This window comes from Gigantopelta aegis, chromosome 11 (genome assembly GCF_016097555.1).
Source record: "Gigantopelta aegis isolate Gae_Host chromosome 11, Gae_host_genome, whole genome shotgun sequence".
Taxonomy (NCBI): Eukaryota; Metazoa; Mollusca; class Gastropoda; order Neomphalida; family Peltospiridae; genus Gigantopelta; species Gigantopelta aegis.
Genome location: NC_054709.1, coordinates 580,310 through 605,994, shown reverse-complemented (window position 1 = coordinate 605,994; position 25,685 = coordinate 580,310). Strand labels below are relative to the sequence as shown.

General features: G+C 36.0%; 1 protein-coding gene across 1 annotated transcript in view; it reads right to left on the bottom strand.

The window, feature by feature from the left end:
* The window catches only part of LOC121385192 (zinc transporter ZIP10-like), a 60,585-nt gene extending 35,609 nt beyond the window's left edge, over positions 1-24,976 (bottom strand). The window contains exons 1-2 of the mRNA XM_041515761.1: positions 23,679-24,976; positions 3,216-3,477 (exon numbers count right to left, since the gene is read on the bottom strand). Coding sequence (XP_041371695.1) covers positions 3,216-3,477; positions 23,679-24,599 — 1,183 coding nt within the window. The 5' untranslated portion in view covers positions 24,600-24,976. The remainder of the gene's footprint in view (positions 1-3,215; positions 3,478-23,678) is intronic.
* Positions 24,977-25,685: the final 709 nt, after the last annotated feature.

The following is a 25,685-nucleotide window of genomic DNA, read 5'->3' as shown; positions in this document are numbered from 1 at the left end:
CCGGAACACCGACACATACCAGGAACACTGACACATACCCGGAACATCGACACATACCCGGACCAGCGACACATACCAGAACACTGACACATACCCGAATCAGCGACACATACCCGGAACACGCACATACCCGGAACACCGACACATACCCGGACAAGCGACACACACCAGGAACACTGACACATACCCAGACCAGCGACACATACCCAGACCAGCGACACATACCAGGAATACCAACACATACCTTGAACATCGACACATACCCGGACCAGCGACACATACCAGGAACACTGACACATACCAGGAACACTGACTCATACCCAGACCAGCCACACATACCAGGAACACTGACACATACCCGGACCAGCGACACATACCAGGCACACCGACATATACCCGGAACATTGACACATACCCAGACCAGCGACACATACCAGGAACACCGATACATACCCGGAACACCGACACATACCCGGAACACCAACACATACCAGGAACACTGACACATACCCCTGGTACACCGACACACACCTGGAACACCGACACACACCCAGTACACCAACACACACCCGGAACACGGACACACACCCGGAACACCAACACATACTGACACACACCCGGAACACCGACACACACCCAGAACACTGACACACACACCGAACACCGACACACACCCGGAACACCGACACATACCAACACACACCCGGAACACCGACACATACTCGGAACACCGACATGCACCCGGAACACCGACACACACCCAGAACACCGACACACACCCAGACCATCAACTCACCGACAATTTAAGAAATGAAAAATGTATAATGTTAAAAAATAATTTTAAAAACATTATTTCTGCTAACTGGGAGCAGCCATTTTGATTCTTTTTCACTGTGTCCTGTACTCTAACTTAGAAGGAAGTGATGTCAGCTCCTACCAACTCCTGTATACGCAGTGTAAACAAACACAGTGATTTACGACAAGGTGATTCGCTTTGATTAACCTGACTTGTAATTAAAACAACATAAATGTCCAGATAATATAATACACTATTTAACTAAATATATTTCAATGTGAAATAATTAAATTTCTGTTACATTCATTTAGATGGGACAGTCTATTTAATTAACAGTATTACATCAGTATTTACAGTATAATAATTTAAACCCTGTTGGTTGTTAATGTCCTTACCGGCCTCGGTGGCGTCGTGGTTAGGCCATCGGTCTACAGGCTGGTAGGTACTGGGTTCGGATCCCAGTCGAGGCATGGGATTTTTAATCGAGATACCGACTCCAAACCCTGAGTGAGTGCTCCGCAAGGCTCAATGGGTAGGTGTAAACCACTTGCACCGACCAGTGATCCATAACTGGTTCAACAAAGGCCATGGTTTGTGCTATCCTGCCTGTGGGAAGCGCAAATAAAAGATCCCTTGCTGCTAATTGGAAAGAATAGCCCATGTAGTGGCGACAGCGTGTTTCCTCTCAAAATCTGTGTGGTCCTTAACCATATGTCTGACGCCATATAACCGTAAATAAAATGTGTTGAGTGTGTCGTTAAATAAAACATTTCTTTCTTTCTTTGTTAATGTCCATTATCATTTTAGGGGTGACGGGTTATTTGTTGGAGAACATTTTAATTTCCTTTAGCAATATATGGTGACATGGGTCATGATCCACTACATGCTAATTACATTAGTGTCTACATTTTCACCATACCATTAAACAAAGACTAATATTAGGACATGTCATGATGCATCAGATTGGTAAAACATGCATCACAGTACCATGTGATGATAATAATACTGGTAGTCCCTATATATTCTTTTTGTGTCTAGACAGCAGCATTAAATATTGTTGAATATTCATGCTATGCAGTCCAAAAGCCTTGCTTAATCATTCCTTTAAGTTTAAGTTTCTTCCAGATGCATATTAATGGTGTCACTTTAGTAAGTGATGTCATCTTTCCTTGTCTTAGCTCTGTGCATTTCCATGTCTCGTTGGAAAGTATTTGTCAGATTTTATTTTATTTCAAGGCGCGTAATAAATACATTATAATACAATACTCACTTTCGCTACACATCATTTTTACGAAACTCGTGAACTTCCCAAGGTATCAAACTAAATAAAACTGACGTCAGATACCATGGCAAGCTCACGAGTTTCGTAATGTTTTCCCTGGTCTGACACCATCTTGCCCTAATCAGTGCCATGCTGCCCAAAGATTAAACAAGCCTTTTCAATAATTAATTCTAAACTTGCCTTTATAAAACACTTAGAAAATGTATTATTAATTAATAATATAGCTCTCTTATGTGTTTTGCCATTCGTTTATTAAAGCATGCACATCAATTACATTTATTTCATTTCAATTAATTTTAATCTTTAATGAAAAAATAGTATCCTCAAAATATTAAAAGAAGACATTTATTTTGTAGAATGACACCACTGGAGCACATTGATTTATTAATGATTGGCTATTGGATGTCAAACATTTGGTAATTTTTATATAGTCTTAAGAGAGAAAATCCACTATATTTTTTCCATTAGTAGCAAAGTATCTTTTATATGCACATCCCATACAGGATAGCACATACCACAGCCTTTGATATACCAGTTGTGATGCACTGGCTGGAGCGAGAAATAGCCCAATGGGCCCACCGATTGGGATTGATCCAAGACCAACCGTGCATCAGACGAGTGCTTTACCACTGGGCTATATCCCGCCCCATGAAAATGGTAAAAATGCCCTTAAAAAGTCTTTAGTCTACCATGTCTTGCCAAATCTCTAGGGTAAACACTACATTTCATCAAAATTACATCTAGCTAAAAGGAGTGTAGTACATTGTATTTATAGGATATTAATCGAGCTTCCATTTCGTATCATGTTTATATCCTTAGTGAAAAAAAAATTCAATTGTCATAAGCTTTAGCGAGTGAGAATGAAAATGATTTCACGAGGGACACAAACATGATACTAAATGGTAGCGAGTTTAATATCCTATTTATTAGTATTACCCATAATCGATCTTAATTTACATCACTTAACTTGTTTGGTTGACATTCTTGCAAGGTTGTAGTGTGCCAATCGATGACGTCACAAAGCGACGTCGAAGTGTTACGTCCCACTTGGTGCACTAGCTCGGGATATATCACTTTGATATGTAACAAGAGATTTTTAGCCACACATGTAGATGGGCAATAATCTCGGTTTCTTACCCTTCGCTGGATTACTGGTGCCCATGTGATGCTCGTCTGACGCTGGCAGAGCAGCCTTGTGTCCGGGATGGGCATGGTCATGGTCTTGGATGTGGTCATCGCCGGACATATCGACAATACTGCCCACCTGACCGTGGTCAAAAGGTGAACAGTCCTTCGCATCCAGCTGGTAGATGATGGCCGGAGACATGTACAGGAAGTCAGTTAGAGTTATCTTATCCTTTGTCTCCAGGCTGAAAGCTCGTAGTATTTCTGTTAGGCACTGGAATATATACACACACACACAAAAACAATTATAGGTTAACTTTATTTTATTACAACATAAAGTATGAACTATGAGCTATATGTGTATATGGTTTAAATAGAGAATAATAATGAATATGGAGTGTAGCTTATATGTATAATTATGAATGTGGAGTGTAGATAATAATAATGAATAGTAATGAATATGGAGTGTAGCTTATATACATGTATAATAATGAATGTGGAGTGTAGCTTATAATAATGAATAGTAATGAATATGGAGTGTAGCTTATATGTATAATAATGAATGTGGAGTGTAGCTTATAATAATGAATAGTAATGAATATGGAGTGTAGCTTGTATGTATAATAATGAATGTGGGGTGTAGCTTATAATAATGAATAGTAATGAATATGGAGTGTAGCTTATATGTATAGTAATTAATATGGAGTGTAGCTTGTATGTATAATAATGAATGTGGAGTGTAGCTTATGATAATGAATAGTAATGAATATGGAGTGTAGCTTGTATGTATAATAATGACTGTGGGGTGTAGCTTATAATAATGAATAGTAATGAATATGGAGTGTAGCTTATGCGTATAATAATGAATAGTAATGAATATGGAGTGTAGCTCATATGTATAATAATGAATGTGGAGTATATATTATAATAATGAATAGCAATGAACATAAAGTGTAGATTATATAGAGAATAGCTAATTACTGACGTCGGATATCTGCTTTATCCTGTGGAGGTAAGAATGTGAAATTTCTCATTTGGCCTGAACAGGATAAAGCCGATATCCGACGTCGGTAATTAATTATTATTTTTATCCTGTGGAGGTAAGAATGTGAAATTTCTCATTCGGCCTGAACAGGATAAAACCGATATCCAATGTCAGTAATTAGTTATTATTTTTATCCTGTGGAGGTAAGAATGTGAAATTTCTCATTCGGCCTGAACAGGATAAAGCCGATATCCGACGTCAGTAATTAGTTATTATTTTTATCCTGTGGAGGTAAGAATGTGAAATTTCTCATTCGGCCTGAACAGGATAAAACCGATATCCGATGTCAGTAATTAGTTATTATTTTTATCCTGTGGAGGTAAGAATGTGAAATTTCTCATTCGGCCTGAACAGGATAAAGCCGATATCCGACGTCAGTAATTAGTTATTATTTTTATCCTGTGGAGGTAAGAATGTGAAATTTCTCATTCGGCCTGAACAGGATAAAGCCGATATCCGACGTCAGTAATTAGTTATTATTTTTATCCTGTGGAGGTAAGAATGTGAAATTTCTCATTCGGCCTGAACAGGATAAAGCCGATATCCGATGTCAGTAATTAGTTATTATTTTTATCCTGTGGAGGTAAGAATGTGAAATTTCTCATTCGGCCTGAACAGGATAAAGCCGATATCCGACGTCAGTAATTAGTTATTATTTTTATCCTGTGGAGGTAAGAATGTGAAATTTCTCATTCGGCCTGAACAGGATAAAGCCGATATCCGACGTCAGTAATTAGTTATTATTTTTATCCTGTGGAGGTAAGAATGTGAAATTTCTCATTCGGCCTGAACAGGATAACGCCGATATCCGACGTCAGTAATTAGTTATTATTTTTATCCTGCAGACCATCAAAATTAAGGGAAAAAGCCAGGGCTAGCTCTGGATGAGCAAAACAATTCGCCAAATTATCTTTAAACATGCAAAACCACAGTTATTTTCAAACAAAATACCAATTACCCGTATTGCTTGAAATTTGTTCGCCAAATTAAAATAAAATTCGCCAATTGTTCCTAAAATTGGCAATTGGTGAATTTGGCGAGTGCCAGAGCTAGTCCTGAAAGCTGTCATTTCTTTTATTCTTGCCACATTATAGGACGACCTAGAGGTCAAATGAGCAATTTTGTAATGTAGCTATGCATGTGATGTCATATGAGTGACGTCAAGTGATAATCTGCTAGTATACGTTTATGACTTTGCTTTAATCAGTCATCATAATCTGTCAATAGAAACAGTGGCTGCAGGATAAATCTATTTCACTGTGTACTCGGTATTCCTAATAAGTAATATATGGAAGTGTTATTATCTATTTCACTGTGTACTCGGTATTCCTAATAATAAGTAATATATGGAAGTGTTATAATCTATTTCACTGTGTACTCGGTATTCCTAATAAGTAATATATGGAAGTGTTATTATCTATTTCACTGTGTACTCAGTATTCCTAATAGCAAGTAATATATGGAAGTGTTATAATCTATTTCACTGTGTACTCTGTATTCCTAATAGCAAGTAATATATGGAAGTGTTATAATCTATTTCACTGTGTACTCTGTATTCCTAATAGCAAGTAATATATGGAAGTGTTATAATCTATTTCACTGTGTACTCTGTATTCTTAATAGCAAGTAATATATGGAAGTGTTATAATCTATTTCACTGTGTACTCGGTATTCCTAATAGCAAGTAATATATGGAAGTGTTATAATCTATTTCACTGTGTACTCGGTATTCCTAATAACAAGTAATATATGGAAGTGTTATAATCTATTTCACTGTGTACTCGGTATTCCTAATAACAAGTAATATATGGAAGTGTTATAATCTATTTTACTGTGTACTCGGTATTCCTAAGGTATTCCTAATAACAAGTAATATATGGAAGTGTTATAATCTATTTTACTGTGTACTCGGTATTCCTAAGGTATTCCTAATAACAAGTAATATATGGAAGTGTTATAATCTATTTCACTGTGTACTCGGTATTCCTAAGGTATTCCTAATAACTAGTAATATATGGAAGTGTTATAATCTATTTCACTGTACTCGGTATTCCTAATAACAAGTAATATATGGAAGTGTTATAATCTATTTCACTGTGTACTCGGTATTCCTAAGGTATTCCTAATAACTAGTAATATATGGAAGTGTTATAATCTATTTCACTGTACTCGGTATTCCTAATAACAAGTAATCTATGGAAGTGTTATAATTTATTTCACTGTGTACTCGGTATTCCTAATAAGTAATATATGGAAGTGTTATAATCTATTTCACTGTGTACTCAGTATTCCTAATAAGTAATATATGGAAGTGTTATAATCTATTTCACTGTGTACTCTGTATTCCTAATAAGTAATATATGGAAGTGTTATAATCTATTTCACTGTGTACTCGGTATTCCTAATAAGTAATATATGGAAGTGTTATTATCTATTTCACTGTGTACTCGGTATTCCTAATAACAAGTAATATATGGAAGTGTTATAATCTATTTCACTGTGTACTCGGTATTCCTAATAACTAGTAATATATGGAAGTGTTATAATCTATTTCACTGTGTACTCGGTATTCCTAATAACAAGTAATCTATGGAAGTGTTATTATCTATTTCACTGTGTACTCGGTATTCCTAATAACAAGTAATATATGGAAGTGTTATTATCTATTTCACTGTGTACTCGGTATTCCTAATAACAAGTAATATATGGGAGTGGTATTCCTACTTTTGGTTTTACGCACTTAAGCGTCTTATAAAATGTCTATAAAATATGTTCCAAATTTAATCCGGAAAAAAGGATGCCTTATAGGTGACTCAATTTTATTGTTTTCAATAAATAGGAAGTTGGGGCATGTGCACCCTCACTTCTCCCGATCCAGTAGCAGCAGCGATGGTTTATTATTTATTTATATATACACAGTGGACTCTGTCTAAACCGAACTCACTTTGTACCGTCGAAATAGTCTGGTTTACATAGAGGACCGGTTTAGGCAGAGTTTTCATCCAGGGTTATGGTTCTTGAATGATCGATCAACAATGACATTTGAACCCATGGATGGTTGGGAAACACAGTCATACAAGCCAGACTTGCAATCGATTATTTCACAGACATAACAAATATACCTAAAGGGACATTCCCGAGTTTGCTGCAATTTTTAAGATGTTATCCACTAACAGAGACTTTTTAACGACTGTAATTACATATCAAATATATTTTTCTGCATAAAATATTAGTGTCTAAATATTAAATGTGTTTCTGGTCATTCTAATATTTGCACTAGGTTAAATTTCATTTTATTTCCTAAAACATTTATTCGTACTTACGAAATTATTTGAATACAAAATCCAGATCTAACGGCCTACCGCAATAAGAATAAACTTCACTCGAGTGTGATTACATTTTGTATTTGATCTTGCGACAGCGTTCTGATTACTCGGCAAGAGACGATCATTGTTCAGCTAATTAAGCAGCCCGTCGTTCAGTCAAATCCCAGTCCGGTGTAGGCAGAGGTAATTAATGCATGAACGGTTCTTTCGTTCTTGATTTTTTATCCGGAGTCCGGAGTAGACAGAGTACGTATTAGGCAGAGATTTATACCTAAGAGATAAACGGTAGCTGGACGGGGCTTTAGAAATGGACCGGTTTACGCAGAGATCCGGATTACACAGAATCCGGTTTAGACAGAGTCCACTGTGTGTATATATATATATATATATATATATATATATATATATATATATATATATATATATATATATATATATATATATATATATATATATATATAGAGGTTATTACCAGTGTTTTTCGGTATCGTCAATATCATATATTATGAATAAAAATTGTATTATGCGAGCATAATACATTATTTTTATTCCTAATATATGATATTGACGATACTGAAATACACGAGAGTAATAATCTCTTTATCATATTAGCTCAAGCTTAATACAACATGTTTTTGTAAACTGTACACGCAACTTTAATTCCAGTCCGCCATTACTAGATATTCAAATGATGTAAGGATATGTGGCACGAGGTATTTTTGAATGGAAATGATGTGAAACTCGAATGACATCATTTTGGATGTCCTTACATCAAAATAAAGTTATGCCTAGCGTTTTTTGTTTTCTGAATGCTGAACAGCTTCCAGTGTCAAATTGCCATTGAAATGTTTTTATTTGATGACTATGAATGCATGGTAACCGGTCAAAACCCCCTCCGGTCAAAACCCCCTCCAGTCTAAACCCCCTTCCAGTTAAAACCCCCTATTTAGAAAATAAACCTGAGTTTCTTATAACTGTTATGTTATAAGTAATAACAAAAAATTATGCAAATAACTGATACCAAAAATATAAAGTATTGGAATTTATTCACGCTTGCATATGATATAATTTAATTGCATAGAATTTCATATAATTGCATACGTGTAGGTGTTGATTAGATCACATTTAGATCTACTTCCATCTGATGCAGTGTCTGATGCCTTTGAGGGTATCCTCCATATTTATAGCACTCCATGTGACACTTGCTATATGTACTTTCCTTTGATGTTCAAAATGAACTGCTCAATTACTTGCTTTAATTATATTATTTAAGGATTCACTGAAGGCTTCCCAATTACATTAATCTCTTCAGTAGCTAAGATCAAACAATTTATACCGGCCTCGGTGGCGCAGTGGTTAAGCCATCGGACTACAGGCTGGTAGGTACAGGGTTCGCAGCCCGGTACCGGCTCCAACCCAGAGTGAGTTCTTAAGGGCTCAATGGGTAGGTGTAAGGCCACTACACCCTCTTCTCTCTCACTAACCACTAACCAACAACTAACCCACTGTCCTGGACAGCCAGCCCAGAGAGCTGAGGTGTGTGCCCAGGACAGCGTGCTTGAACCTTAATTGGATATAAGCACGAAAATAAGTTGAAATCAATCAATCAAACAATTTATAAATATTGCTAATTACTATCAAGTTCTTTCATTATATTATTTTGACCGGCCTTGGTGGCATCGTGGTAGGCCATCGGTCTACAGGCTGGTAGGTACTGGGTTCGGATCCCAGTCAAGACATGGGATTTTTAATCCAGATACCGACTCCGTTACCATTAAATAAAACATTTCTTTCTTTTTTCATTATATTATTTTATTATTCAAGGATCTAAATAACAACATAACTAAATATATTTCTGAGAATTATTTATAAAAAATTTTAAACAATTATCCATCTATATCAACATTATACTAATTTTACCACCATAAATACAAAAAAAAATAATAAGAGGGTTTTTTGACCATTTGACTATTTATCGCAGGGTTTTTTGACTGGAGGGGGTTTTGACCTGGATTCTGAATGCATACGTCAATCATGGAGTGTCACCTAAGTACGTTTGCTTAAATATCAATAAACCTAGTGCCGAGACCTCGACTAATTTACATCTAATTTGCAAAGTTAAATAATTATCAAATTCTTAAAGTATGTGATCTGAAAAATATTACATACTTTGACTGCACTGAAAATGTAAGATAATATTATATGATAAATATATTTATCTCGCCTTCATGTAAAATTCTTTAATCTCATTGGTTGTTTGCCGTTGGACAAATCCCTTATCCCCCTGTGGGCGGAGCCAAATTCTCTTATACCCCGTCTGTAATTTCCCAACAGTTTCCAGCCGCCCCAGTTAATGCTAAAGCAATAATTAGATTATAAATAACATTGATAATCAATCAAGTATACATCATTAATTTAATTTTTACTATAAAATACACTATTTCAATACTTTAAAAGCTGCAATGTTGAACTCGGCCACCTAATTACGGTCGTGGTGTTATTGTATTAATGCGCGATTAGCAACAGTTGTTTTTTATTTTTAATATTTTTATTTTTTTTACTACATACATTTCTGATAAAAAAAAGTTTTTGGTTTTTTTTTAAATTATTAATATCTGTTTCAGACAATTTCATATTACAAACATTTGAAGTTAAAAACTCGTTTATCGATGGAACTATTTTTCGTCACTGGCAAGTGATTTCGTTCGCATCCACGTGGTACGGCTCCGTTAATAAATTGTTAACAATTATTGTCTGGCGTTAATTTGATTATTTGGCTATATAGTTTAACATGTCGGCAAGATAAATTCGTTGTAGAAGCATCTCTCGGGGTATATGGCTTTTTATGTACCCTCTGTGTGCTCTTTTACCCCCTCGCCTTCGGCTCGGGGTAAAAGAACATACAGAGGGTACATAAAAAGACATATACCCCTCGTGATGCTTCTACAACTTATATTATCTCGCCTTCATGTAAAATTCTTTAATCTCATTGGTTGTTTGCCGTTGGACAAATCCCTTATCCCCCTGTGGGCGGAGCCAAATTCTCTTATACCCCGTCTGTAATTTCCAACAGTTTCCAGCCGCCCCAGTTAATGCTAAAGCAATAATTAGATTATAAATAACATTGATAATCAATCAAGTATACATAATTAATTTTATTTTTACTATAAAATACACTATTTCAATACTTTTAAAAGCTGCAATGTTGAACTCGGCCACCTAATTACGGTCGTGGTGTTATTGTATTAATGCGCGATTAGTTGTTTTTTTGTTTTTTATTTTTAATATATATATTTTTTTACTACATACATTTCTGATATAAAAAAAAGTTGTTTTTTTTTAATTTTTATTAATATCTGTTTCAGACAATTTCGTATTAAAACATTTGAAGTTAAAAACTCGTTTATCGATGGAACTATTTTTCGTCACTGGCAAGTGGTTTCGTTCGCGTCCGCATGGTACGGCTCCGTTAATAAATTGTTAACAATTATTGTCTGGCGTTATTTTGATTATTTGGCTATATGGTTTAACATGTCGGCAAGATAAATTCGTTGTAGAAGCATCTCTCGGGGTATATGGCTTTTTTATGTACCCTCTGTGTGTTCTTTTACCCCCTCGCCTTCGGCTCGGGGTAAAAGAACACAGAGGGTACATAAAAAGCCATATACCCCTCGTGATGCTTCTACAACTTATAATATATATCTGTATGTGTGGTGTGTGTCCCACACGTTTTGGCACCTTCCTACACCAATGGTACATGCCCTACACAAATTACACAAAATATGTCACTATTCAAGACAAAATCATACATCTATCACTGTTCAAGAGAGGTAACTCTTGCTTGTTTGTTTTTTTCCTTTTAGGCTAAAAAGATATTTTAATTCAGGATTTTCAATATTTTATAATAAGTGGCCTTTCTTGGAAATGAAAACATAGTATGTAGTGTTATCGTCTGATGTTTGACTACAACTTGGCAAAACAAACCTTTTGCCTGGTTTTAACTTTTCTTTATTATAAAGTTGGCAAAACAAACCTTTTACCTGGTTTTAACTTTTCTTTATTATAAAGTTGGCTGGTTTTAACTTTTCTTTATTATAAAGTTGGCAAAACAAACCTTTTGCCTGGTTTTAACTTTTCTTTATTATAAAGTTGGCTGGTTTTAACTTTTCTTTATTATAAAGTTGGCTGGTTTTAACTTTTCTTTATTATAAAGTTGGCAAAACAAACCTTTTGCCTGGTTTTAACTTTTCTTTATTATAAAGTTGGCAAAACAAACCTTTTGCCTGGTTTTAACTTTTCTTTATTATAAAATTGGGGCAGGACGTTGCCCAGTGGTACAGCACTCGCTCAATGCACGGTCGGTGTGGGATCGATCCCCATCGGTGGGCCCATTAGGCTATTTCTCATTCCAGCCAGTGCACCACGATTGGTATATCAAAGGCTGTGGTATGTAGTACCCTGTCTGTTGGATGGTGCATATAAAAGAACCCTTGCTGCTAATCAAAAAGAGTAGTCCATGAAGTGGTGACAGCAGGTTTCCTCTCTCAATATCTGTATGGTTCTTAACAATATGTCTGACGCCATATAACCGTAAATAAAATGTTTTGAGTGTGTCGTTAAATAAAACATTTCTTTCTTTTTCTTTTTTATTATAAAGTTAACATTAAAAAGGCCTGAATCATGGTTTTTTAATATGTATGAAAATAAATAATATTCATACTGCTATAATAATCCATATTCACCGATTGCTAATTTTGATAACTAGTGGCAAATTTTATTTTAATTTGATGGAAATAATTGTATGTCATATTAATAAATGAAAAAAAGAAAAAAAACAAGATTTTGCAATTTTTGAAGTTTAACAGATATATAATTCAGCAAACTTTCATGCTCATCCTAAGCCAGGGTTTCTGCCCGAGAGTACGGAGAGTAAAATGTATCCTGAAATTTTGGAAATTAATAGATATATTCTTAGAAATTTGTCAAAGAACATGAAATATACTGTCCAATTTCAAAACATTTTACTTTGTATTACCACCTACAAGAGGAATTTATGGTCTTTTTGGTTTTTATTACCTACCTTCAAATAATGTTTTGGCAGAAAGGCTGTAAGCTACATTTGACCCTGTCTACAGTTGTAGCCGTCAGTCAGTGACATCACGTAAGTTGTTTATAAATATATATATATATATATATATATATATATATAGGGAATAACTGGTTACTGTCTTAAGATATCGGCTTTATCCTGCAAAGGTTAGAATGGCGAATGCGTTCGTCATTTGACCTGAGCAGGATAAAGACGATATTTTAAGACAGTAACCAGTTATTTCTTTTATCCTGCAATCCCACAAGAATAGTCGGAGAATCATTATTTAATCCAATTTTGTGTCCGCAAATCGAGTATCGTCAATCTAGCAAGGATTTTGCAGTATGACGTCATACAAGATACATGACGTCATTCCTTGTAAGATGCTAGCTACATTCATCACATTGAAAAAGCATTTCTAAACTCTAATTCATAAATACATATACAAGTTTGGTATTGTTATCTCAAAACTTATTTGTATTTACTATACTAAAACAAATGATTTAAATAGTATGTTTATTAAAAATCTAGTCTGCAATATTCGAGTCGAGTCGGGCTTATGTCACGTGACCTATATTTTTGGTCAGTGACAAAAAATATAAAGATTTATCTAGTCGTCATATATCTTGCCAATGTATACAGTGATTGCTGGATATACTACTATTCCACACAGACCACGAATCGCTACGAATTGATAAATTTTAGGATTCGTAGTTCAATCATAATCAGTTCGTGAAGTTCTTAACTGATTCGTATTTATTCGTAGTCAGTTCTTGCAATTCTTGAGCGATTGGGAATTCGTGGAAAGTTTTGAGCTGTTCAAAATTTTGGCCACGAACTCCCAATTCCAAAAAATCGTAGTTAATTCGTAACAAATTCGTAGTGCATTCTTAGGCATCGTAACTGAATCGTAATCGATTCGTAGGCATTCGTAGGTATTCTTAACTCATTCAGGGATTTGTAAATTGGAGGCTGTGACCACGAATCGAATATATGATATATGATATGATATGATTATGATATGAATGTAATAAACATGTACTTAGATAAGTATTTCTGTCTTTGAGTTTTATATAATAAAAATAAAACTTTAAAAAAGATATCAAAATCCAAAGTCCAAGTTTTGGGTACTTTAAATTTATTACTAATTTTTTTAATAAACTGAACATTTTAGTGGTAAAAACGAGCATTTATAAACACTAATAACATATATAGAAAAACATTTAAACATCAAATTATCAACAGTCATCATTCAATTAACACTCACTCGCGCTAGTCTCTTTTGCCACGGAACTGAACCTGCTTCACTGTTAAAATAGGCCTTAAGATAGTCCCTCATCAATTTGCCCACACGATTGTCTCTGTTAGGTGCCTGGGCCTGGGATATCTCCTCCACCTGTTGGTCTGCCCTCCAGGCACCAGGGATGATGTTGTGGTCCTCATCCTCCCGGTCCACCTCTGCATTTCCAATGGTAGGGAACCTGATCCTGATAAGTTGTGGAGGATGACTCCTGTCTCCACCAGTAACCGCACCACATCAGGTCCTTGTTCCAGGGTGCCCAGGAAGCATCTCCATCTGTTGGCCAGTATTCCGAAACCATTCTCCACCACACGTCTGCCCCTGGAAAATCTGTAGCTGGCCACCAGCATGTCATTGTCCAGACTCCTCCTGCCATAGGGTTTCATGAGGAAAGTCCTCAGGGGAAAGGCATCATCCCCCAGGATGTAGTAGGGTGTGTCTCTGTCATCATTGGGCAGGGGATCGCTGTCAGGGAAGTTTATGGTGTTGTCATCAATGCACTCTTTCAGTTCTGAAGCACCAAACAGCTGTCCGTCGGATTGATGACCTTCTCCACCAGTGTCTATCCAGATAAACTTATAATGTGCATACACAAGGGCCAGCAGCACCACGGAGAAGAAGCCTGTGTAGTTGTAGAACACACTGCCTGAGTTGTGTGGTTTCCTGATGGCTATGTGCTTGCCATCCAAGGTCCCCAGGGCATGAGGAACATTCCACCGGTCTTGGAACTGCTGGGCAATGGCCTTCCAGTCCTCCTGGGTCCTTAGCAGTGGCATGACTTCATCCTTCAGCTCCTGTATGATGGCCTGACAGACTTCCTGCACAGTCCATACCACTGTACTGTAGCCACATCATAAGTCATACTGGAGGGTGTCATACCGGTCTCCTGTAGCCAGGTGTCTGAGGGTCATGGTCAGCTTCATTCCAGCATCTAGGGCTGGTCTCATGTGGGTGTCCCTCCTCTGGATGACTGGCCTAATCCTGTTGAGTAGCTCATCAAACATGTGGGGTGGCATTCTCACATAGTTGGCAAAGGCCTTCTCATCTTCCACCCTCAGCTCCTGCATCAGTCTGTTGTAGTGACCATATTCTAGCCTTCTAGCTGGTGTCAGCCACGGTCTAACCCACCACCTGGGGGCTCTTCTCCTTCTTCTTCGAAGCAGTCTTCTTCTAGCTATCAGCAGCTGGTGTTGATACTCCAGTTCCAGGGCCAGTACTACAGCTGCTCTACGTTGAACATCTATTTTGGAACTGATGCCCAAGCAGGGGTGAGGGCCTTTTTATACCTATCTTGAGGGAAAATCCTATGAACTGTCAAGAATAGTGACGAATTCAATTTTAATCGTACCTGATTCTTAGATGCATTCGGCATATTCTTAACTGATTTGTAACTGATTCCTAATGTTCATGCAGTATATGTAATCGATTCTTGTAAATCGTAGTGAATTCTTGACAATATTCGTGCGATTCGAGCCGAATCCCACATATATTCGTAACTCTATCGTACCTGTATCATAACTGAATCGTAGAGCATCACGAATTGGACCATTCTAATTTGCAAAATTTCACGAATCCTAAATTTAAAATTCGTAGCGATTTATGGGATTCGTGGTCTGTGTGGAATAGTAGCAATAAATATATATATGAGGACCAGCTTAATCTGCTGGATAGAAGTGATAATAGTTTACACACCGATCTTTATCCTTTAACTTACCCACAATAGCCATGGCATAAACCCATTTGATATTTACCAGTATCAGGGGTGCACAAATGTGAAATTGTGATAGTTGCCCGGTGGGCAACCACATCATTTCTTGGTTGCCCACATATTTCATAAAGCATTTTATGAATATAATTTTGAACTGTCTTTAAAATGAAACTGAAATTTAAAATGTTTTTATTATTATCATTACTTATTAGTTTAGTTTTATTTCTTTTTTAACATTATTTATCTACAGGTCATCCTCGCTTAGGCTGAAAAAAAATTTGTTTTGTTTAACGACACCACTGGAGCACACTGATTAATTAATCATCGGCTATTGGATGTCAAACATTTAGTAATTCTGACTGAGAGGAAACCCGCTACATTTGTCCTAATGCAGCAGGGCAATTCCATGCTAAAGTGGACATGGAGTGAAAAAATCAAATCATGTTATTCCTTATATATAGATTGTTTTCAATGTAAAAATGACTGGAGAATCCAAATCTGATAAGTAAAATATTGTAAAATAAATGGATGTGTTTGACTAGCTATTTTATGAGGATACCGTCACACTAAAAATATGACACTTCCGTAATACACACTATGAATTTATGTACAGCAGCCATGTAATTGAAGGTAATATTCTTTTTATTAGTGTTTTTGTTTTACCACTAACAAAGTACTACACTTCATAATCCACTTTAATGAACAAAATTATTTTTTTAGATTTAGGGGAAATTAGAAAACATAGAATCAGTTTGTAATTCCGTTACCGAAAACAAACAAAAAGTTAGACTGTATTATTCATTTATATGTAATCAAGGAATCAACTCATATTCTCTGAGTATATGTTAATGAATATAATCAGACACATTTACTTTCAAATTCATACATTATTAGTAAAATTATATAGCTGTAAACATATGTAATTCCGTTAACATAGGTTTGTAATTCCGTTACCGTCTTTGGTATATATTGTCAAGAAACACTTTAATATAAACCTACATAGTACTAAAATGCTACACTCTTATCCATATACACCAATACATCAAGTGATGTAACAATAGGAAGATATACAAAATCTTTTTTAAAAATCCATATGGTAATAGTACTAGTAGTGGCTCCAAATGCATTTGCAGAACACCCATAGCAAATATAAATGTCATCCATTAACAATATAGAAATTAAGGAAATCTGATCAACTTTAACCAAACAGTACTACTTAAAAGCTTCATTATGCTGACTAAACATCTGCAATATCCATGACAAAATTCAAGTTATAATCGAAACCTACTAGAATTATATCGGGGTTCAAAATATGAAGTAAAATATGGCCTGCCATTATTTTTTTATTTTAAATAGCAGGCCAAAAGAAATGTGGCCTGTTCTGAAACAAAAATGGCCTGCTGTAAATAAGACAGCACAATGTGAATGTAGGGTTTGGGACAGTGTGTGGAAACTTAAGACCTCTGATGTGTAGTTTAGAGCATTATAAAATTAAAATGTAACAGAATTATGAGCTCGGCCTCAGCTAAATAGAAGATGAGATGATCGTATGTACATCTGTTTTTTGAAAAATGACGCGATTTTGAGTTAATTTTAGCAGGTGAATGGTTATTTCACTTCCAAGATTTAAAAATAGACTTCTTTTCACTTATACATATATCTTTAAACATATATAGGGGACAGAAAGTGGAAATGTAACATAACATATCTACTTGAAGCAAACTTTAATGTTACTTTATCCAAAGGCATTTATTGACTGTACATGTATTTAATAATTTATATTTAAATTACAGGATATGCAGAAAATGGAAAGTATCATTCTAATTACCAACATTATGCTTTTAAATGTATATAATGGGCAAAAAGAAAGCAACCGTTTTATAGTGTTAATCCTGTGTTTACAAGGAAATCGAATCTGAGTAAAATTCTTATAATGGAAAGATGGCATGTTTGGTTGGCCAAAGAAGAAAATACTGGTGTTTTGAATGTTGTCATGTATGTTACCATAACCTCAGATAGATGAGGAATTTTATTATTAGGCATAATATCTTTCACTTATCGTAATACAATCTAGATGTTTGACGGTCAGTCTATATAATTTTAATTGGCCTGTGTTCCTTTGACCTGGTGTAATTCTCTTTGTTATTAACAATGTCACTGTTCAATAAATTTTTTCAATTGCTGTCAAACATTTTAAACATTTACTATGTAATATGTACACAGTTTAGTGCTAGTTTAAATCTCCACTCATAATATACATGCACGTGTACATGTTACCGATATTGAAACTAGTTATCATTTGAAATATTAATATGAATGCTTAAAACAAGTATACTTAATTATTATTTAACTTATAAAATTATGCAACATATTTGCAAATCAAATTTAAAGTAAATAAATATGGTTTTTCAACAGTAAATTCAGAGCGGTAATTCCGTTACCGAACTGTGTAATTCCGTTACCGGCATTCAATGTTGTACAATAAAATTATGAAAAGATAATTTGTAATATAATTTCTATTTTGTTAATCACAAGTCATTAGGTCATCATTCCATCATGAAGATAAATAATTATTTCATCATACTTCACAGAGTTTGTTAATGTTTTGCGGTGCCCGTAAAAATGGTGTCCGTTTTTACGTAATTCCGTTACCAAACTTTAATTAAGTACTCATGCACTACACCATGCAGTAGGGAGTCTCACTTCTGCCCATGACAAGCACTAGTGCAGTACTAGTGTATTACATAGTTACATCATTATGATAATTTTTCTTATGTGGACTAGCTGAGTTTAATGCCTGAAATATCTCTCCAACTCGTAATTCCGTTACCGTGGAATTGCCCAGCAAGGGATCTTTTATATGCACTTTCCCACAGACAGGAAGGCACATACCACAGCCTTTGTCCGGTTGTTGTGCACTGGTTGGAACGAGAAACAATCCAATCAGCTGAATGGATCCACAGAGGTGGTTCGATCTCGCTTGGGCTGTCACAGTCATAATACTTGATGAACTCGGGGCTCATCCAAGATTAAAAATACCTGTTGCCAAAAGAATTGCCAAATGGGATTTTTATTTGCCATAATGAAAATGTTTTAGCCAAAATTGTTTTGTGTAGTACTGTATAGAGTATTTATATATGAATATGAAACTTGTATCTTTTTAAGCTAATTATGTACAAACTGGAATACATCTGAATAACAAAATAATCCCCAATCAAAATCAAAGACAGCAATGGGGTTAGGGGCAGTTAATATATTACTTTGATTTTTCAGTGGGTGAGAGGAGATATGCAGAGTTGGAAGCCAATGCCCTCTGCAAACACACCCAAAATTCTAAAGTCTATGGCATTAATAAAAATCTGAGAGCCAATACTCTCTCTTTTTTAAACAGTGCTCATTATTTCTGTAAAATAGCAATCTTTATTTTTGGGTTGAACTGCTTTTAATTGTATTTTAAAATAACCCATCTATTCCATACCCCAACAATTTCGTAATCTGCGCCATTTTGTTGATTTCCGCGTCGTGTTAAATGCTTGTTGTTGATTTCAGCTTGTAAAATACGTAGCCTAAGAATGCTGACTTCACGTTATGATAACTATCTGTTTACGTCAAAAGGTTTTAATTAAAAAAATAATTAATTCAAATTTTACGGTCTTTTTAAAATCTAGCTAACTTTTGAGATGTCACCTCACAGTCAACAAATTTATATAATATTTTATCTAACAAATATCATGATTATTGTAAACTAATTGTATTCAGTGTACGTTTAACTGCAATTTGTATAAATACTGCATGTTCCTTTCCCCGTGATCGTGAAATGCATGAGTGCGAAATTAACAAAGACAACGGAAATAAATAAACGTAACAGCAATTAAGTATTCATTAATGCGAACAACTATTTGGTGGTGGGGGTTTTTCTCACAAATTTACATCAAGATTTACTTGCGTGTAATTGTATTGTTTAATGTCTGCAACAATGTCTTTTGACACGTGCAAGTCTCGGCTGACTGTCAAGCGTGACCTATATGCACACTGAGAACAGCCAACGAACGTTTGGAAAACGTTCGCGAACTATGCGATTGGTTCCCGACGTGGACATTGAGTTTAACGTGAAGCGCATAAACCAGTTTAGCGGACGTTTTTGTTTTGCTCGGTCTACCTGGACTCGGCCCTAGCCTACTTGTCTTTGGCCCTGAACTAGCATGTGTATTGAAACTGACACGCAATTTCGGTCCGTTTTTATTACTTTGGCTAAAATAACACGCTACAGATTTTTCAGACTTTTCTTGCATACATGTTGCTGTTAAAATTAATAACTGTGATTATTAAAATAAGCAAACATTGTTATGCTGAATTCTTGATGACACCGCTTCTTGTTACCAGTCGCGAGATCCCTGTTAATATTTGGTATTATTATTATTATATGTTAGGCGTCGGATAGATTATGTAAACGATTGTTCACATCGGAAGATAGAAAATGGCTTAGCCAAATTTTTAGCTCAGAACTGGATGCTTGTTGGTGTAGTTTGTGGCCTTTCACATGTCGTGTGCCCTTTGCTAATAGCCACTATTCTGAAACGTATCTGTCTGCATTGAACTCGTCAAAATCATGCACAGTGGATGCTGAATGGATGGCAGCGTTAGGGTGGATATTTAATTTATATTGCCCGTCAGTCAAGTTATCAGTTTCAATACTTTTGAATTGCCCGTGACTGTCCGAGTGTCGGGAAGTTTTGTTTTTCATTTTACTAGTTTTATGATTTTCTTGGTTGCCCGCCGGGGCAACCGTTTGACAAAGAATGGTTGCCCGCAACATATTTTGGTTGTCCCGGGCGTGCGGACAACCGATTTGTGCACCCCTGAGTATTAACTTGGTTAATAATGTTTCGCTGTCAATGGGTCATTTGTTTACGGTAAACAAGACTTGTATATCCCAGTGTAATGTTTTGATGAGATTTAGTTGAAGTGTGTGATGTCTAACTACATTTGTGCTAATCGCTATGACATCATATTACCGGTGAGGCGACTTCAGAACTTTTGTTTTACAAAATATTGAAATAAAATGTTATTTTAGAAGTGTTATAGGATAAATAGAATTCATTACTTGTGTTTTTGAATATACATGTAATATATCAAGCTTATCTAGTTGATCGATATTTGTATCAGGCCAAAAAAAAAAATAGGCATGTTTCCGATTGCATCCCCCAAAAAATTAGGGTAGGTAGGTAGGGGGTTTTTTGGTTTTAAAAATTGAATACTATCATAATAATAATAATAATAATAATAATAATTATTATTATTATTTACCATCATTATCATTATTGTTATTGTCGTAGTTGTAGTAGTAGTATTGGTTCGCACTGTTTGTGTATTTCCTTAAATTAATGGGACATTTGTATTAATTTCGTTGTTCTTAATTTAAATACTTTATGCAAACATTTGAGATGCATTAATAATAAGACCTGTTGATTTAAGTGAAGACGAGAATTAAGCTGAATTGATACGATTATATTTAATCGAAATAACCTGTACCAAGGCTATGTTCGTACATTCGGTTACTTCCGTGACCGACCAAGCTGTTCGGTGGTAGCTAATCAGGGGAAGGAACTCTATTACAAAAGCTTTTCCATAATTTCTCGATGTTTTTCAGAAGGGAATTACATGTGCAAAATGTATCGTATAATAGTACGTAAACAATGTGCAAGGAAGGAAATACTCTTGTTTGGTGATGTTGTCCTCTTTTATTTTTACTTCTTTTTTTTATTTCATTATTTTTTTTTATTTTTTATTTTTCATTATTTTTTCAGTTTAAGACCAAAAAAAATTAGGGTCGGAGGTAAAACTAGGGACGGTCGGTCGACCGGAAACACACCTATTTTTGGGGGGGGCCTCAGCAGAGTCTCTACAATACTGACATAGACTCAGTTGATATTTTCTATATTAAAATACACTCGTGACAAATCCTCTATATTTACATTTATAAATTAATACAGATAATAAATACATATACAGTAGAATCTCATTGGCTCAAACACTGTCGGTGCATCAAAGTCTGTTCGACCCATCGGGTAGTTCGAACCATGCATTCGGCCGTTGTCGGGTGCTTCCGTAACACAAAAACCAATCGGAACACATCGCATAGTTTCGTAAAACTGGCTTGGGTGAGATGGTACTATTGACTCATGAGTAACGAAGTCGTCGTCAAATGTCGGATGAGATACATATTTGTAAATTTTATTTATCACCGTTAAATAAACAAATAACAAACACACTGGCAGTCTGTATTTATAAATATTTATTTATTTAAAAAATCGTTGTAGTACGATTGTCTGTACTAGAAAGATAATTACCAATAGGTGCTAAATAAACAACATGATAAGCCGGCATATGATCTAGGATTAATTCGTTCCACTTCCAAATTTATAGTAACTTACTTTGAGATTGACGTAAAAGGGTCAATAAAAAAATTCGTACATAAATATTTTTTGTATTTCTTCGGATAGACTTAGTCGTTCGAGCTAAATATGTTTAATTTTACAGTTAGGACCAATAAACTGGTTCGAGAGAAAGCTTCTGTTCGACCCTAGGGGTATTCGACCAATCAGCACCAAAATAAAAGGGTTTAATAGAGAGAAAAAATCGGGACATTGTTCTTGGTTCGAGAATACCGGTAGGTTCGACCGTTGGGCGTTCAAGCCAATGAGATTCTACTGTATACAGATAATAAATACATATATACAGATAATAAATACATATATACAGATAATAATGGAAATACAGGTTGTATTGCCATATTTGTTTGACAGTGACAACTCAGTTTTTTTGGAGAACAACTGTGTTTCTGCAGTTTTTAAAGTACGAATGAAAATTTGGTGACATTTTCTGCTGACCCAGAACTACATGTAGCACTGATTCAGATACAAATTAGTTATGTTTATAAAATCATTATGCAACATACCTACTTACCTCAGTATGATCATGATGCAACTGAATACATACCTCAGTATGATCATGATGCAACTGAATACATACCTCAGTATGATCATGATGCAACTGAATATGTACTTCAGTACTGTATGATCATGATGCAACTTAATATGTACCTCAGTATGATCATGATGCAACTGAATATGTACCTCAGTATGATCATGATGCTACTGAATATGTACCTCAGTATGATAGTATGATCATGATGCTACTGAATATGTACCTCAGTATGATAGTATGATCACGATGCAACTGAATATGTACCTCAGTATGATCGTGATGCAACTCATACGTACCTCAGTATGATCATGATGCAACTCATACGTACCTCAGTATGATCGTGATGCAACTCATCTACGTACCTCAGTATGATCATGATGCAACTCATACGTACCTCAGTACGATCATGATGCAACTCATACGTACCTCAATACGATCATGATGCAACTCATACGTACCTCAGTATGATCGTGATGCAACTCATCTACGTACCTCAGTATGATCATGATGCAACTCATACGTACCTCAGTACGATCATGATGCAACTCATACGTACCTCAGTACGATCATGATGCAACTCATACATACCTCAGTATGATCGTGATGCAACTCATCTACGTACCTCAGTATGATCGTGATGCAACTCATACGTACATCAGTATGATCATGATGCAACTCATACGTACCTCAGTATGATCATGATGCAACTCATACGTACCTCAGTATGATCATGATGCAACTCATCTACGTACCTCAGTATGATCATGATGCAACTCATCTACGTACCTCAGTATGATCATGATGCAACTCATCTACGTACCTCAGTATGATCATGATGCAACTCATCTACGTACCTCAGTATGATCATGATGCAACTCGTACGTACCTAAGTATGATAGTGATGCAACTCATCTACGTACCTCAGTATGATCGTGATGCAACTCATACATACCTCAGTATGATTATGTTGTAACTCATCTACGTACCTCAGTATGATCATGATGCAACTCATCTACGTACCTCAGTATGATCGTGATGCAACTCATCTGAAATATCTCGGGGAATCCGTTTCGATGCATCTTCATCACGCTCCTTCTTCTTTCTTCCATTTGCTTTCCGTTCTTTCTTTGCACGGCGACCAGCCTTTCCTTTGCGTTTTTTACCACCAGTCCGACTCTGGGTTCCGTCTCGGTCTTTATGCTCCCCACTGTCAGGTTTTAAACTAGTTTCTGTCGTTGTGTTTTGAGAGTTAGGAAAACTTGAATCGTGTTCATGAACCGGAGTGTTTCTGGTGTGATTTTCATCAGAACCAGTCACAGTCACATTATGATCTTGATGATGGTTATGATGGGGGTCAGAACTGTTTTCCGTCATTTGAATGTTTCTATCGTCATTATGATCCAGTCTGCTAACATTTGTGTGAATATGAGCATTTTTCTCCAAGTCTTTTTTGTAAGAACTGGAATATTTATCACTGGGTGTATGTCCATTCTTATTAACATCATTGTGTCCACTTTCTTCATGGAAATCGTGGTTATGGATTTCACCAACACTTTCATGCTCTGTTTTTGATGTATCAAAATGCAACTGTTTAGTTTTCTGGCCATCAAGACCTAAATTATGAAAAAGGTTCAACAGTTCTATTCTAAGAAGAGTATGATTGTCAATCCCATATTTGGCAAACAGCAGTGAAGCAAAATATTTTGCTTGTTCTTCAGCCACATTTGTATGCATTGTGGTCTGGTTCATTTGAAAAGCAGCATGATCATGTGTGTGATGACTAGATGGTGGAACTGGTGTCTCAGACATGTCTGATTTCGTCTCGTTAGCTATTTGAGCTACAGTGCCTCTGGTTCCAAAAATCCACGAAGGCACACAGAAAAGCAAACACAGGAACGAAAACCTCGTGGTAACACACATCGTGCAGTGGACAAAAGGCATTTTACGAAAATACACCGATAAATTAATGCATACACAGTGTAAAAGTTGGTATTTAATTTAAAGTTTAAAGGGAATTAACTTAAGAAATCTTGATGTTAAAACGATTCACGTTACACTTTTTTCTTTAACTCAATAACTGTTAAACTGACGCCGGTTGTTTTAAACAAAAGACTTGACATCAAAAATAGACAAATGTTATCTCATAATTAATTATAAATATAAAATAATTTCCCAAAATCTGCACTCCTGCACATTGCTAACACTATTTTGTGCTTCGATCACCTGTCAACAAATTAAAAGTCCCGCAAAGATCCACTGAGCAACTCCAAAGCTTTGATAAATTACGTGCCGTGTGCAATGATGAAAAACGTGAAACTCAAAATGGCGGACCCTTCACGTTGCGCTAATGATATGGAGTGACGTCACTATAGGGGAATACCATTTAGAAAAAAGTGGACTGGCTCTGACAAGCTGACTGGTGTCAGCTGTGTTGTGAAGGCGTTGTTGGTCGGCTGACATACAAAACAATAATTCATTCACGTTTCGGAACTAGCACGAGCATTCAACTGTTAAATTATTTATATTCATTTCATGTGGGTATTTTTAACTGTTGTGATGATATTGTAGCGCGTATTGCTTAGATTCGGGGTAATTTGAACACGGGGGGGGGGGGGGGGGGGTGCGGCAGGCGCGTATGCTGTAGCATGGGGCTCGACTCCCTGTTCTTTTTATTTAACGACGCCGCTAGAGCACATTGATTTTTTATCTTATCATCGGCTATTGGACGTCAAACATATGGTCATTCTGACACTGTTTTTAGAGGAAACCCGCTGTCGCCACATGGGCTACTCTTTTTACGACAGGCAGCAAGGGATCTTTTATTTGCGCTTCCCACAGACAGGATAGCACAAACCATGGCCTTTGTTGAACCAGTTATGGATCACTGGTCGGTGCAAGTGGTTTACACCTACCCATTGAGCCTTGCGGAGCACTCACTTAGGGTTTGGAGTCGGTATCTTGATTACAAATCCCATGCCTCGACTGGGATCCGAACCCAGTACCTACCAGCCTGTAGACCGATGGCCT